Source organism: Neophocaena asiaeorientalis, unplaced genomic scaffold (genome assembly GCF_003031525.2).
Source record: "Neophocaena asiaeorientalis asiaeorientalis breed wild unplaced genomic scaffold, Neophocaena_asiaeorientalis_V1.1 scaffold218, whole genome shotgun sequence".
Lineage (NCBI taxonomy): Eukaryota > Metazoa > Chordata > Mammalia > Artiodactyla > Phocoenidae > Neophocaena > Neophocaena asiaeorientalis.
Genome location: NW_020172818.1, coordinates 6,589,767 through 6,604,522, shown reverse-complemented (window position 1 = coordinate 6,604,522; position 14,756 = coordinate 6,589,767). Strand labels below are relative to the sequence as shown.

The following is a 14,756-nucleotide window of genomic DNA, read 5'->3' as shown; positions in this document are numbered from 1 at the left end:
TATATATATATATGAATGAATGATTGGTTTAACATTTGAAACTCAATCAGTGCAATACATTATATTAACAGAATAAACCACAATGATCTCAATAGATGCTGCAAATTCAGTAATAACTTCTATATCGATTACATGATGAAATAATATTTTGCATATACTGAGTTAAAAAATATATTACTCAAGTTAACTTCACCCACTTCTTTTCTTTTTTTCAGTGTGGCTTCTAAGAGTTTTCACATTATATATGTAGCCTGCATTTGTAGCTCACAATATATTTCATTGGACTGAGATGATCCGGATGGATCCTAGTTTCAAGACCAGTGCTCTCATGGCGTTAGGTATTTTTCATGTTATTTATCAGAGGAGAAAACAGACTGACAATGGTTAACCTGCCCAGGTTAACACACTCCACCCTGTAGGTGTCAGAACTAGTATTGGAATTCAGTTCTGCCCGTAAAGGCTGAGTTTGCCCTGTTTACATCACTGGTTTTCCTTAGAGATTAAATAGTCATTGAAGATATTTAACTTTTAGAATTTCTTTCTTCCTTTCAAATGTAGGAAGAATTTAGCCTCCTCAACTTTTCCATTTTTCATTTGGACTTATCCTTCCATTTCTGTTAATGGGATTTTACTACCATTACCACCATCCATTTGCATGTTTTTGGTAATTTTTTGTTTTTGTTATCAACCCCCCCTGCCCCCCACAGGACTACCAGTGTACTACTCTCCATTTAAAATATTGCTTAAATTTACCAAGGCTTGATTTGCGACCCAAGATATGATCTATCCTGGAGAATGTTCCATGAGCACTTGAGAAAAATGTGTTATACACTACCAAATGTAAAATAGATAGCTAGTGGGAAGCAGCCGCATAGCACAGGGAGATCAGCTCGGTGGTTTGTGACCACCTAGAGGGGTGGGATAGGGAGGGTAGGAGGGAGGGAGATGCAAGAGGGAAGAGATATGGGGACATATGTATATATATAACTGATTCACTTTGTTATAAAGCAGATACTAACACACCATTGTAAAGCAATTATACTCCAATAAAGATGTTAAAAACAAACAAACAATAAACTACTGAGAATTTCCAGTGTGGGTGTGCATATGGGGAATCCTACAGAGTCTGATATTGCTGGTGGGGATTTCACTTAGTACAACTTTTTCACAAAAAAATTAAAAAAAAAAATAATAAAATATTGCTAATCATCTTCACAATTCCCACTTCACAGATGACGGTCATTGCTTCCTTCACTTCAAAGATGAGAAAATTGAGGTTCCCAAGGCTTAACTGCTGAAGTTACACAGTAACAGAAAGACTTGGGACTAAACGTCAGGTCTCTGACTCCATAGGCCCCACTGTGTCCAACATACCCCTCCTCCATGTCCCTTAATGTGAGTTAAATATGGAGCAGCCTGAAACATAAGCATTTTCATATGAATGATTTATGCCTTTATGAAAATCTTCTAAAGTTTTTTTCATAAAAGTTTACCTATAATTTTTCTATTGAAAATTGACATCTATTTTTCTTTGTATTGTTATGGAATATGGTCTGCAAACTTAATACAATGATGTACACTTTATAAATGAAGCTTGGAAGCAAGGCGACATAAACTCCTAGACTACTATGTAGACAAAAAGTAGACAGTGGGTAAAAGTAAATTGATAGCAATCAGGTTGATGTACAAATCTGGTCTAAAATCAAACCACCCCCTTTCTTCAGAAAGCTTTCCATCCACCGTCGTTACACTTAATCAGCCTTTGCACAAAGGCTTATATCAATGCCTCCTACCAAGTAAACCTCCTTTTTTTCTTTTTTATTGAACATTCATAGTCTCTAAAATAAACATTTACAAATTTTAATCTTCTAAGATCAAATTTGATAGATGTAACACCCTTCATCTATATAAAGGCTAAGTATTTAGTCAAAATGCATCTTCACTTTTCTCTGCATAGAATAATTTATCAATAAAAAGACTTAGCTTTCCAGAATATGAAAGAAAAGAGTTAAATGCAGTATATCAAATATATACTGTCAGACCTCATTCTTCTAATAGGAGAAGAATGAGTAAGCACATTTGAGGACTATTTCTGAATTTTCATGGGATATGAATTTTGAAAATAAGATGCTTTCACTCTGAGTCACTACTGCCAATTGTTATTCATTTAGTTAGGTGTTACTGAGAATGCTTCAAGGGTTATCCTTTCCATCCTTTATCCTTTGGTAGACTAGCCACCAGTGTTTTTAGGGCTTGTCACCGTAACTCTGTTTTGCTCAAATATGTTTACATATTTGTTTTTAGGGCTTGTCAGTGTTTTTAGGGCTTGTCACCGTAGTGTTTTTAGGGCTTGTCACCGTAGCTCTGTTTTGCTCAAATATGTTGCGTATTTTAGGTGATAGCCTTATGTCCAAGTAATGAAGCAGGAGACCGAGAAATGGGGAGATGGAGGCATTAAGCCCAGGCTATGGAAACTACCTGTGGCAAATTATTTTGTTCCTGGGTTTTGGTTTTCCAACTGTAAAATAGAAATATTATTTACTTTTGCTTTATCTACTCACAAAATATATTGTGACAAGTATGGGAGAAAACAAATGAAAATCTCATTGCAAGCCAGCACTACAATGTGTTTCAGTGTGTGGTTTCTTCTGCCTTCTTGATGAATTTTCCTTACCTCTATATCCCACATGCATCCCAGGTCTCCACCCATGACCAGACTAGCAAGGCGATGTTGCAGCATGTAGGACTCCAATTTAGTAGGTCAGTTTCAGCCTCGAATCTCACTGTTCATGAATCTGTCAAGATAATTAGGGCTGGGAATTATCATAACTAGTATCAACAGCAAACATTTATTTACAGTATCTCTGACTATGCACAGAATAATATATGTGTCTTCTGTTTTGTTCATAGCTGTATCCCCAGTGCCTGGCAGTGTCTGGCACATAGTAAGCACTCGATAGTTAATGGATACATAAAAGAATCAAGAAGAACTAGGAAAATAAATATATAAGGCCACTGTCTCCAACGATTTGTAATCTAATCAAGTTGACTAGTCCTAAAGATAAAAGGTGAGAATGGAACAATTAAGTCAGTCTACATAAGTAGCCCAATAGCATCATGGCAGGAATTACTGGAGAGACTGAAGGCTTCTTCCCTATACGGGAACACTGGAGTTGAATGACAAATCTCCCAGGCTTCAAAAAGGGTAACACCATCTGGAAAACCTTTTATTGTGTTTGGGGGCTACACTTTATCATCAGGGGAAGATTCTAGATACTTTCCTTTGTCAAAATGGAATGGCAGAGTAAGCAGAATGAAGATTGTAATAACAAGAATGGAGCTTTCAGTTTAGTATTATCAAAGAAAATGCTGGGAAGGGAAGTGAGTTTTTTTTTGTTATTCGTTATGATCTGTTTGTTTTATTTTTTGTTCCTCCAGCAACCATAACTCAATAATGCTACAGTTTTCTAGAAAATGGTACATCTCCTTTTAAGTGTGCTTTGGAAACACTTTCCTCCTTCCCTCCCTCCCTCTTCTTTGCCTTCCTTTCTTCTTTCTCTCATTCCTTTCATCCTTCCTACAGCATTAATTGGGCAATTAATAATCAATAAAAATTTATTGGGAACCATGTTCCAGGTACTGTGGCAGGCAAGAAAGATGCAGAGATACATAAAGAAAACCACAGTCTAAAAGGGAAGATAGCCAAGGAAACATAATTGTTTCCTTGTTATGTCCATATGACACGTTATAACAGTAAAAAAAATTATTACGACAATGTTAAGAGTGTAGAACAGGCCTCAACTCACTGTCCAGGGGGAGTCAGGAAAGGCTATGGCATTTGGACTGGGTCTTGAAAGGAAAGGAAGCATTAGCTGATGGAAAGAGGCATTCCAGGAACTAGAAACATCATATGCAAAGGCCCAGAATTATGAAATGACATGGCTGATTCAGAGAATCTGGTAATATGGAGAGTGACAGGTGATAAAGGCAAAGTGGCAAGTTGCAAATAAGTTCTGAAGGGTCCTGTCTACTAGCAAGTTTGGACTTGATACTGTGGAAGCTAGAGAGTGATTATTGATAGGACAGTGTAACAGGATCATAGTTGTTTTTTTGGGACTATTAAAGGGAAGAGATTCAGAAGAGGAACTGGTAGGGAAGCCAGCTAAGAGGCTGTGCACTAGAGCAGGACAGAGAAAAAATCCAGAGCTAAGACTTGGGTAAGAGAAAGGGCTAAGGGGTCTACCTTTGAGAAACATTTCTGCAGCAGAACTGACAGAGTATAGTAAGCAATTGTTTTTGGAGGGTGAGAGAGGGAAGAAGAGGATAACAAGTTTCCAGCTTGAGAAACTGGTTCTGTGATGATGACATCGGCCAGATAGGGAGCAAAGAGGAGGAGTGGGTTTGGGAGAAGACGGTAAGTTCAGGTATGGACACATTGAATTCATGGGTCTGAGACAGATGATATGTGAACACATGATAGTGGATAAGGTCACTTAGAAAGAATATGTAGAAGTAGAGAAGAAGACCAAGAATATAAGCTAAGGAACTCCAACATAAAAGGGATATGTAAAGAGAGAGGAAGGTAGAGGAGAGAATGAAGGAAGGTTTAGAAAAGTGGAGGAAGAACCAGAAGTAATTGAAGATGGTGTTACACTGGGATACTGTGTCAATAAAGCACCCTGAAGTTGGACAGGGTCAATCTAGACCTTAAGTTCTATTTTTTCCTCCAACCCAAAGACAAGACTAATGAGCTCCCACCTAATGACTAATCCTTTCCCATCCTGTGGGGTCAGACACATTCACAGGCTGGGCAGCAATAAGAAACCAGCATCATGGAGGCTCAGCATCAAATTGGCCTCATTGCCATGCTGCCTAAACTGGTTCACTGTTTCTATGAGCTGGAGTCTTGATTCCCTGTCTTTGCTCAAGTTCCTGTAATGAATCCCTGTGCTGGAGGCTACGTCCTTCTCCACGTTCCTAAGACAGAAGTCTTGCCTCTTGGAGTCCAGGTTTATCTATTCCCTTGTGTTAAAATCCTGAGCTGCCCTGTCTGTCCTCACTCACATATCCTGTCAATGCCTGTAACTATCTTGCCTTGCTTATAATTCCTAAGAGCATCTGGGTGGTGTTTGGATAGCTCTTGCCAACAAACAAGCAACTGATAAATGGACTCTCATATTACTACAGTATATTTATAGCTATTAGTTCTTAAAACTGCTATTTGTTAATTCCACGATGCCTTCATTCAGTGCATGCATTTGACAACTCTTGGGTGCCTACTGTGTGCCAGGATTGTTCTAGGTGCTGAGGATGCAACTGTGAACAAAACAATGTATCTTCCCTTATGCAGCTTGTGAACTAATAGGGAGGACAGATAAACAATTTAAGTACATAGTGGGCCAGATGGAGAAAAATCAAACCACCTACAGGGGGAGAAGGAGGCTGGAATGGAGGGAGGGTGCTGCTGTTTTACAATGGCGGGCAGGAAAGATATCACTGAGAAGAGTGAGCTTAAGCAGAGACCTAAAAGAAGTGAGAGAGAGAGATGAGAAAACTGATAGAGTGAGCCCTGTTGGTATTGAGGAGGACAAGCATTCCAGACAATGGGAATTGCACGAGCAAAGCCCCTGGGGCCGACTTGGCCTTGCACATTAAAGAAATAAGCATTCTATTGTGGGGTGGAAGTTGTCAGAGGGATTAGTAGGGGCAGGAGGCAAACATGAAGAACCTTTCGGTTACTGAAAATGTTTTGACTTTTATTCTGATAAGTATAAGTATTTCATCAGAGGAGATGATGTGATCTGTCTGAAAGGAGCATTCCAGCTGCTTCATGGAGAATAGACTGTAGACAAGATCAGAAGCTGGGAAACTAGTTAGGAGTTGAGAGCAACAATCCAGGGCAGAAGAAATGGTGGCCTGGGCCAGGTTGCTTGAGGTGGGAGTGGTGAGAGGTAGTTGGATTCTGGTTATAAATTAAAGGTAGGACAAAGCAGTATGTAATGATGGCTTGGATATCCTGTAACAAAAATAGAAGTCAAGAACGACTCCAAGGTTTTTGGCCTAAGCAACTACAGCAATGGAGTGGTACTTACCCAGATGGGAATTAACAAGGTGGGGAGTTCAATTTGGGGCCTGTTAAATTTGGAGTGTCTATGAAGCTGTGTCCTGAGCAAGTGGGAGGAGGAGCTGGTGTACCGGCAGAGGGGCTGGCCTTAGACGGGAAGGTGGGGCATGGACAGGCCTTCCACATACCAGGAAGGAAGGTGAGGTGTACAGGGACAGAGGCAGTGACTAGAAAAGGGAGTCGTGAGGACCTGGGGAAGATTTTAACTGCTTCTAGTTTCTCAGTGAAATAGAAAGCCAGCTCAGCAGCTGAGAGTGAGGACAGAAGAAGGTGTGAGGAGGCTTTAAGATAGAGAAAGTGTGAAATAGTCTTCTATGACAGTGTTCTTCAATTTCAGCTCATGACCTAAATGTGTCTTAAAATCAGCTTAGTGATTTGAGATCAATTCAGTGATCAATTCTTTTAAAAAACAATTCTTTTAAAAAGTAAAATTTTAAAAGAGCTTGTTGCATGTATCAAGAGTAAGAATTGCTTAATAAAAGCTTTATTTCAGGTGTATGTGTGTGTCCTGGGTTGCAGCAAAATATTTTTAAACACACTGGCCCAGGGCAGTGGGAGGAAATGAACAAGGGACAGTCAAATTAAACTCAGGGAACGAGTTACTGGCCATACAATTAACATTTTCATGTAAATATGATTAGAATATAGATTCATAAGAACTTGGCTTTAGACCTGCTAGAGGTCCACAACCCCTCTTCTCCCACCCACTCCTACCTCCACTATAGGAAACCTTTATGTTGGAATATTTTCAATGATGGGACACTCACCAGCTTAAAAGTTTTAGATTTCATAATATAACTTTCTTTGCTATAAAAAGCAGGACCCTCACAACACTCTCTCAGATGTTAAAGCAGTGAGTAGAGGATCTGGCAGTGGAACTTCAGAATTTAGTGTACTTAATATGGAGTTTGACCTTATTACACAATACCAAACTTGATGGCTTTTTCCTTTTTGGAGAGCTCTAAATGCTCTAAAACAAAACCAGTCTCAGCACACTAAGAAATCTTGTTTTTATTCAAACTTCAGCCCAGAATGGCACCATTTAGCTTTTAAACGTATGCTCTCTCTTCTTACATTGCACTAACTGCAATTTTAATGGATGATTGAGCTAACTTTCGTGCCTACATTTTCAAGATTTGTCATTGGATCTGCAAATGAGTCCAATCAAATATAACTTCACTTAGAAATAAAATTCTTCATTTCAATACTTTATATGCCTCAGTTGCTGAATATTTTCCGTGCAAAATAGGTTAATGAATAATAGTAATACGTCAATAGGTGCTGTGAAAATGGCCATTTATATTTTTAATTCTAAAGAGCTCAGGTTATCTTCTAGACATTGTAATTTAGAATAAAAAAGGAATTCTCCAGTATTATATTTTGCTTGATTGTTAAAAATGGTTTTGAGATTATTAACTCAAACCAATTTTCTATGTACCCACTGATTTCTAAACGATTATGACTTGTTTTTAAAAAGTACCTTTTCCTTATTTAAAGGCAATGTCAAACTTAGTTTATTAGACAGGATATTAAACATAAATATTATACAGGGAATATATTTTCCCCTTGCAATGTTTTTCTCTTTCTTCTGTATTTATTCTGATTTATATAAATTTGAAACACTGAAGTAACAAAAGCAAAGTAAAAAGGGGATGAAATTTAACTAATAGAGAATGAGGACTCATAAAAGTGTACACTCTTGCCTACATCAGTAAGAGTGTGCTCATTTATAACACTATTTAATTTTAGTTCAGTTGTAAATCCAAATCAAATAGAATCTGAACCCATTTTCAATTGCTTTTGAGATTATTAGCCTGTATTCCAGGATTCTTTCAATAGTTTCACTTCTCTAAACGCCAAGAAAAAGTTAAAATTGCAAAACAGGAACATGAAATCCATATCTTACTAGTATGGATCCCTCTGCTATTCCTTTACCTAGACCCTCATATATATATTTTTTTCTCTATGTAAAATGTTTCTTTAGGAAATACACAGGTTTAGTTCCTCTTCTGTTGCTTCCAACAAGAGCTCTACCATGGAAAGCTCTCTCTCCCCTTCCATTTTGCAAGTCTCAACAAGTCTGTTGCTGAGTCAGAACCTCCTTTTCCCCCCTGATGTGAGAAATCTTTCTCCCTTGGAAATTCATAAAGCTTCGGAAATGTTTAAATTAGAGTCTCCCTAGGGGAAAGGGGCGGGGATGCCAGAATGAATGTGGTGGGGAGGAATCCCACCCACTGCAGTCCCGACGGCAACACACGAAACGCTTTCTGAAACAGGAGGACTTGGAGCGGGCCCAGGGTTACCAAGGGAGCTCGCCTCGGAACCTATTATATGCATGTCTGTGTGTAAATAACCGCACGGAGCCGCGGTGGGTTCCAGGGACTTTGTTCCTCACTACTTAAGTGAAAATGTATGGTATATGGCCGGGCCTTCGTGTTTACCCTACAGAAAATACTTTCACGCGGCTGCGGGAGGGTGGATAACAGTACTCGGCACGAGAGGCTAAAAACAGAAACCGGAGCGAAAAGGAGGTGCTTTCTAGGGCGACGAGGAGGGCTGAGAGTCTGGGCCATGGTGGGGCCAGAGGCGTGGGCGACGCGCTCCGCAGTCAGCAAGGATGGCGGAGCCCCGCACAGGCGGGTCGGCCAGAGGCCTCCCGCGCACAGCCCGGAGGGCAGCAGGGGCCGGGTCCCCGCTCCCTCGCGCTGCGGGACACGAGCGGCCGCCGACACTGAAAGCCACTAACTGGCCTCAGTTTCCCCGGCGGGCCAGCGCCGCCTAGGGCAGCCCCTGTCCCTGCGACCAAGGCTCCTATGACTGAAGACGAAGCGGAGGTGACAAGGAGGCAGGGCCCCGAGGGCGACTGGACGGGAGGAAAGTACCGCGTGCAACCTGCTGCAGGTTCAGCGAGGACCCCCGAGCCCGGAGGGGCGGTTGCCCAGTAACCGTCCGCGCCCCCCGCGCGTGCTCGCCCTCGTGCGCGCGCGCCGGGCGCACAGGCCTCTTCGGCCGCCCACCGGCTCAACCGGCCTCTCCTTTCCCCGGGAGCAGGGGAAGCCCGAGGAGACGCGCCGCTCGCTCCCGCGCTCTCCCGCCCTCCCAAGAGCGCTCGCGCGCCCCCGGCCGAGCCTGCATATTAATAAGGGGCGGGACGGGGGCGGGGCAGCGGGGGCGCCGCGGCGTCGAGCCCGCGCGTGCCGGGGCGCACCGCGGGGGGCGGTGCGATTGTGAGGTGGCGCTGACGCACGTTCCGGGGTTCTTAAGCGGCCAGGGCGGCGGCGGCGGCGGCTGCGCCCGAGCAGGTCTCGGGAGGTGGCGGTCATTGCCGCGAGGGGTGGCGGGGCCGAAGTAGGTGCCCCTGGCTCAGTCACGGTGTCCCTCTCTCACTGACTCCCCCTCCTTCCACCAAGGCCGCACCGCCCCAGATCCGGCGGCTTCTTAGGCGGGGCAGCGGACGGGGTGCGTCTCCTCCCGCTGCCGCCGGCCTGATAAATGAGGGACTTAGGGTTTGGGGTGCTGCAAACCGCCCGGCTCCGAAGCAGCAGTCCCGGGTCCCTGTTCAGCGGCGGGGCGTACCGTCCCTACGCCGCTGGAGCCGCGGCGGCCGCCGCCCCGTCACCCTCCACCACGCCTTTCGGCCCGCTCTCGCCGCCGCCGTTGCCTGTCACCGGCTTCTCGGAGGCCGCCTCCCCCTTCCCTATCCCCTTCGGCTGCGGCGGCGCGGACAGCTCGGTCGCCACCGCTTCCTCTTCCTCCCCGTTCCCGGCGCATCAGCAGACCATGCAGGATGAACTGCTGCTGAGGCTGACACAGCAGCCGGCGCGGCCACTCTCGGGGGCGGAGGCCACGGAGAAACTCCCCAACCACCACCCCGGCAGCGGCACGAACGCGGGTGTGACCCACCTCCTCCCCTCCCAGGACTTCAAACCGAGTCTGCACCACCCCTCCTCCTCCGCCTCCTCCTGCTGCTGCTGCCGCACCTCCTCCCCGCAGGACTTCAGTAAGCGGCAGCAGCAGCAGCTGAGCAGCCAGAAGAGGAAAGAGTTCAGCCCTCCCCGCCTTCCCCACCCTCCGGACTCGAAGCCGCCGCCGCCGCTCCACTGCCCCGGCCGGTTCGGCTCGCCGCCGCCGCCCGGCCAGCTCCTCCAGCCGGCGCAGCTCGCCCAGCGCCAGCCGCAACAGCAGCAACAGCAGCAGTTCAGCCTCCCGCACCCGTTTTTTCTTCGGGGGCCCCTTCTCGGCGGCCGCCGTGCCCCCGCCACCGCCGCCCGCCATGAATTTACCTCAGCAGCAGCAGCCCCCGCCGCCCGCGGCGCCGCAGCAGCCTCAGAGCCGGAGGTCACCCGTCAGCCCGCAGCTCCAGCAGCAGCACCAGGCGGCCGCTGCCGCCTTCCTGCAGCAGAGGAACTCCTACAACCACCACCAGGTACGGCGGGCGACGGCCCGGCTGCGCCGCGAGGCTGGGGAGACCGCGGGCGGGGCCGGCCGGAGACCGGTCTCGGCCTGGCGCGGCCCCGAGGGGCAGCTGCGAGGGCCCCTCGCCCGATTGAGTAGGACCCGGAGGGCGGAAAAGGGCGACGGGACTCGGGACACCAGACCCTGGCGGGGCGTGAGGGCTGTGGCCAACGTGGGCTGTGGCGTTTCAGAGTCGGGTCCGGCTGGAAGTGGCCCCGGCCGGGCGCCCCCTCGAAAGCCCCGGCGTGGCGGTGGGTCTAGGGCAGGGGCGGAATGGCGCCGGGGCGGGGGGCGGCTGGGCGCGACGTCCCTCTCGTACCTCGTACGGGGCGACCCCGGGGCCCGGCCGGCGCCCCCTGGCCTGGTGAGCGGCCGTCCGGCTTCCTCGAGCCCCGGAGACACGGCGAGACGGCCGGGGTTCGGGGGTGGGGGGACCTGGGGTTGGGGACGCGGGACCAGCGGGCTCGGGCGGCGGCCTCGGGGAGGGGGGGGGAGCGGCCGTGGGAAGCGAACCCGGGAAGGAGGAGAATGATTACCGGAGACTGTGCGTGTGGTCAGCCCGTGACCTTTCGCCGTCGTCCAATGAACGAACGGGCGGAAAAGCTTTTTTCCTTTTGAGTTTGTATCATTCTTAATTGGCCGGCGAGACCTGTAGCGGGAGAGGCAGTTGCCGCCCGCACAACCTACCGGGACCAGGGTCGGCGAGGAGCGTCCCGGCTGCGCTCCTCCTGCCCACCTGCCTCCCGACGTGCGTCGGTCCCCCGAGCTGTCAGATGGTTAAGACTGAGATGCTCCAAGACGGTTTTACTTTCTGTGCTTTTTAATGTTTGGGTACTATTTTGTAGGTTTTAAAACGAAACGAGTCTGCTATTTGTGTGTTACCTTGAAGAGAACACTTCCACTTTTTTTCTTTTTTCTCTCTCTCTTTTTTTTTTTGGTGGCCTTAACCTTCTCTTGAATGATAGGGTGTGTGTATTTTAAGTGGGTAGTATAATTATGAAATCACAGCAGGCAGGTTTTTTTAATTCATCCGGGTCCTTTCAGATTCAAGGTCTGTTTTGTTATCCTCTCAAAACAACGTTTGAGTGGCCGCTGGTTTGGTTAATTGACATTGAAGGAGTATTTTGTTGTTCTTTTTTGATCTAGTCAGCATTTATTATAGTGATCATTCTGTCTAAGGTCAATTTCGTGATTAAAGGTTGAGAGGGAAGCAAGATTGAACCTTAACCACTACTTACGTACTCATATAACTTTTTCCATTGCCCAGTTAAAGTTTTTCAGGGTTACCCTTTTAAAAAGGTGAATACTATCTAATTTAACCAAAATAACAGTTAACAGTTTATTTAAATTAACCAGAATAACAACAGTTTTTGTTGAATCACTGGTTTCTTCCTGAGGAAGGAGAATGTGGCCTATAAGGGTTGAAAATAGTAATTTTGAAATAGTATTCCCCTTTTCCATGATTTACATAATCTTGAGCAACTGTCTTTTGGGTGTCAGGGTCTTCGTTTTTTAACTGGAAACTTGCCACAGAAAATTATCTGTAGGTATTTTTGTATTCTTAAGGCCTTGGTATATCATTAGAAGACCATATACCAAGATCCATATTTAACTATAATCTGCTCTTTGTCAAAAGATGGGTCTTGCAATGGAGTGTAAGAGGTCACAGCTGTTATATGGAATTTTAGGTCACTGGAAGAGAACTTTGAATACTGCATCAGTGATGAAAGTAAGGTCCTGAAGAATGGAATATGTCCGTGGTCCCTTAGCTATCCTTTTGAACTACATAGAGGGGGAAAGGGTAGTATATATTAATGATTATATTAGCATTAAAAAAACATTTTTAATAAATAATAGGCACTACAGACCAGGTTTGCAGACAAAAAATAAGGTTTAATATTAAGAGTGCTTGACTTAAAATAACTTATTGACTTATAGTTAAGTGCACAACCCATACTCCCTTTGGCTAAATGTTGGCACAAAATTATTAAATTATAAGCTTATTGACTATAAAATTGCTAGCAATTAACACTTTTCAAAATCTACAGTTGTAGCCTCTTGGTGAATTTTTCATTCTTTGATGACTTAACTTTTCTTGCTATTGGTTAGAGTTTGGAATATTACTTTACTTTTGGAAATGAATAAAGTTCATGGAGACTTGTATTACTAAGATCTTTACTAGAATGATCAAAGTATATAGTTGTTTATCTTAGTGTATCCACCTATGGGTAATATTAGATAATTATTTAACAGTTCATAGATAATTAAGTGAAGTAAAAACTATGAAAATTTAAAAGAAACTACATTAAAACCGGAATAAAATATCTTAAAAGTTGAATAAGCAGTGCAAAAAAAAAGACATATTTGCTATATTTTCCCTATCTCAAAAGGCATTTTTAATCTCTGTAGTAGAATAACACCAAATGTTATTATCCACTTTTGCAGTGGTACAGTTTGTTTTAGAAACCTAAAGTCTAGATATTTCACTCATATGATTGGTATATTTTAATTGATAACGATCATATTTTTAGTTCTGTGCTTAGCGGAACATGGTTGCTTTAAGATCGTAGTGTAGGTTATATCTGTAAGGATCTTCAAATTTAATTTCAATTTTAAAGTATTTTTTTCTTCATATCTGTCATTTATACAGTTCTCTCTAAAGGGGAAAAAAAAGTAACTTCATGGTTCTATTTTAATGAGTGTCATGAAATATCTGCTTGATTCATTATAATTTATGGTAGACAAGAGTATGAAAACTCAGCATTAAATGAATATGTTTTCATAAGCAAGATGTCAAGCTTATTACTTTTTATAAACTAGTTATGATATATTCTGTTGCCTTCATATATTTCATTTTTTTAAGATCATATAAATTCTTAGCTCAGGCCTAAATTTGAATTTGAATTATAAACTCTTTAAATGCTTATAATTTAAATAGATGTATTTTCCCCAGCCTCTTCTGAAACAATCTCCTTGGAGCAACCATCAAAGCGGTGGCTGGGGCACTGGAAGTATGTCGTGGGGAGCAATGCATGGCAGAGATCATCGTAGAACTGGAAACATGGGAATTCCAGGAACTATGAATCAGATATCTCCATTGAAGAAACCGTTTTCTGGTAATGTCATAGCACCGCCGAAATTTACTCGCTCCACTCCATCACTGACTCCAAAATCTTGGATTGAAGATAATGTGTTCAGAACAGACAACAATAGTAATACGCTCTTACCCTTACAGGTAAGAATGGTATGTAAATGGCCTTATTTCTAATGTTAATCTTTCAAAATAGGAAATTGGGGGTGGTAGTAGTAATAGTATGGTAAAATTAACAGATTAAAAAAGAGAAAGCTCTAATTTTTAAGCATATAATTTGATTATCAAAGGATAAAATACCTATACAAAAAATTGAGACTAAAAAAAATCTCTAAACACATACTAGAAAATAAGCTTCATAAAGTGTAGAAAACCCTGCTGTATTTCTTAAATTCATATTGAAGCTCTTACTTGGCAGCTCCTTAAGAATGCCTTAATTCATTAATCTTTAACAGGCCACCAAAATGAGTTTCTCCTCCAGTATAGCTGAACTAAAATGTTTCATAATTGTGCATAAATATAACTATGGTCAGCTGTATGTATATTCAAATGTAGTTAGTACAGCTACGATCATGAAAAAATAACATTAGGACTTTTGACATAGAATTAAAATTTGTTCACTGGTTCAGTGATTTTTTTTTTCTAAATGTGGCCTAATACTTATAATGATTAGACATTTTTTTCAGGGCTTTTAATATTTTGCTGATACTATAGGTTAATAAAGTCCCCTTATGACTATTTAAAATGAGATATTTTTCCCTTAAAACTGTTAGAGGATGGAACAAGGATACAAGATAGAAAAAGCTTTGATTGTTTTTTTCTTTTCATTCTTTTTTTTTTTTTTTGTGGGCGGGTATGGGGAAGAGAACTGCTTATTTCTGATGAAAACTTCTATGCTATTGAAGGTGAGATCTAGTTTGCAGTTGCCAGCTTGGGGCTCAGATTCACTCCAAGATAGTTGGTGCACTGCAGCCGGAACATCCAGAATAGACCAGGTAGGCTGGACAGTGTATATTTTTCAGGATTTTGGCTAGGAGTTTAGTATTTGTATTATGAGTAGGATTTATTATTTATTTTCCAATTATA

The 14,756-nt window shown here is 43.5% G+C and overlaps 1 protein-coding gene and 1 long non-coding RNA gene across 7 annotated transcripts in view; one reads left to right on the top strand and one right to left on the bottom strand.

Annotated features, from left to right (window-relative positions):
- Positions 1-10,534, bottom strand: part of LOC112397563 (uncharacterized) — a 48,836-nt gene extending 38,302 nt beyond the window's left edge. The window contains exons 1-2 of the long non-coding RNA XR_003002819.1: positions 10,408-10,534; positions 2,675-2,795 (exon numbers count right to left, since the gene is read on the bottom strand). This is a non-coding gene — a long non-coding RNA (uncharacterized LOC112397563). The remainder of the gene's footprint in view (positions 1-2,674; positions 2,796-10,407) is intronic.
- CPEB2 (cytoplasmic polyadenylation element binding protein 2) overlaps positions 9,419-14,756 on the top strand; it is a 62,954-nt gene continuing 57,616 nt past the window's right edge. For 2 of the 6 annotated variants that reach the window (XM_024741792.1, XM_024741791.1), the window contains exons 1-3: positions 10,357-10,550; positions 13,533-13,823; positions 14,576-14,665. In XM_024741792.1, the coding sequence (XP_024597560.1) occupies positions 10,398-10,550; positions 13,533-13,823; positions 14,576-14,665 (534 nt within the window). In that variant the 5' untranslated portion in view covers positions 10,357-10,397. Of the gene's footprint in view, positions 10,237-10,321; positions 10,551-13,532; positions 13,824-14,575; positions 14,666-14,756 lie in introns of those variants that run through there. The other 4 variants (XM_024741796.1, XM_024741793.1, XM_024741795.1 and 1 more) reach the window with 4 other exon arrangements.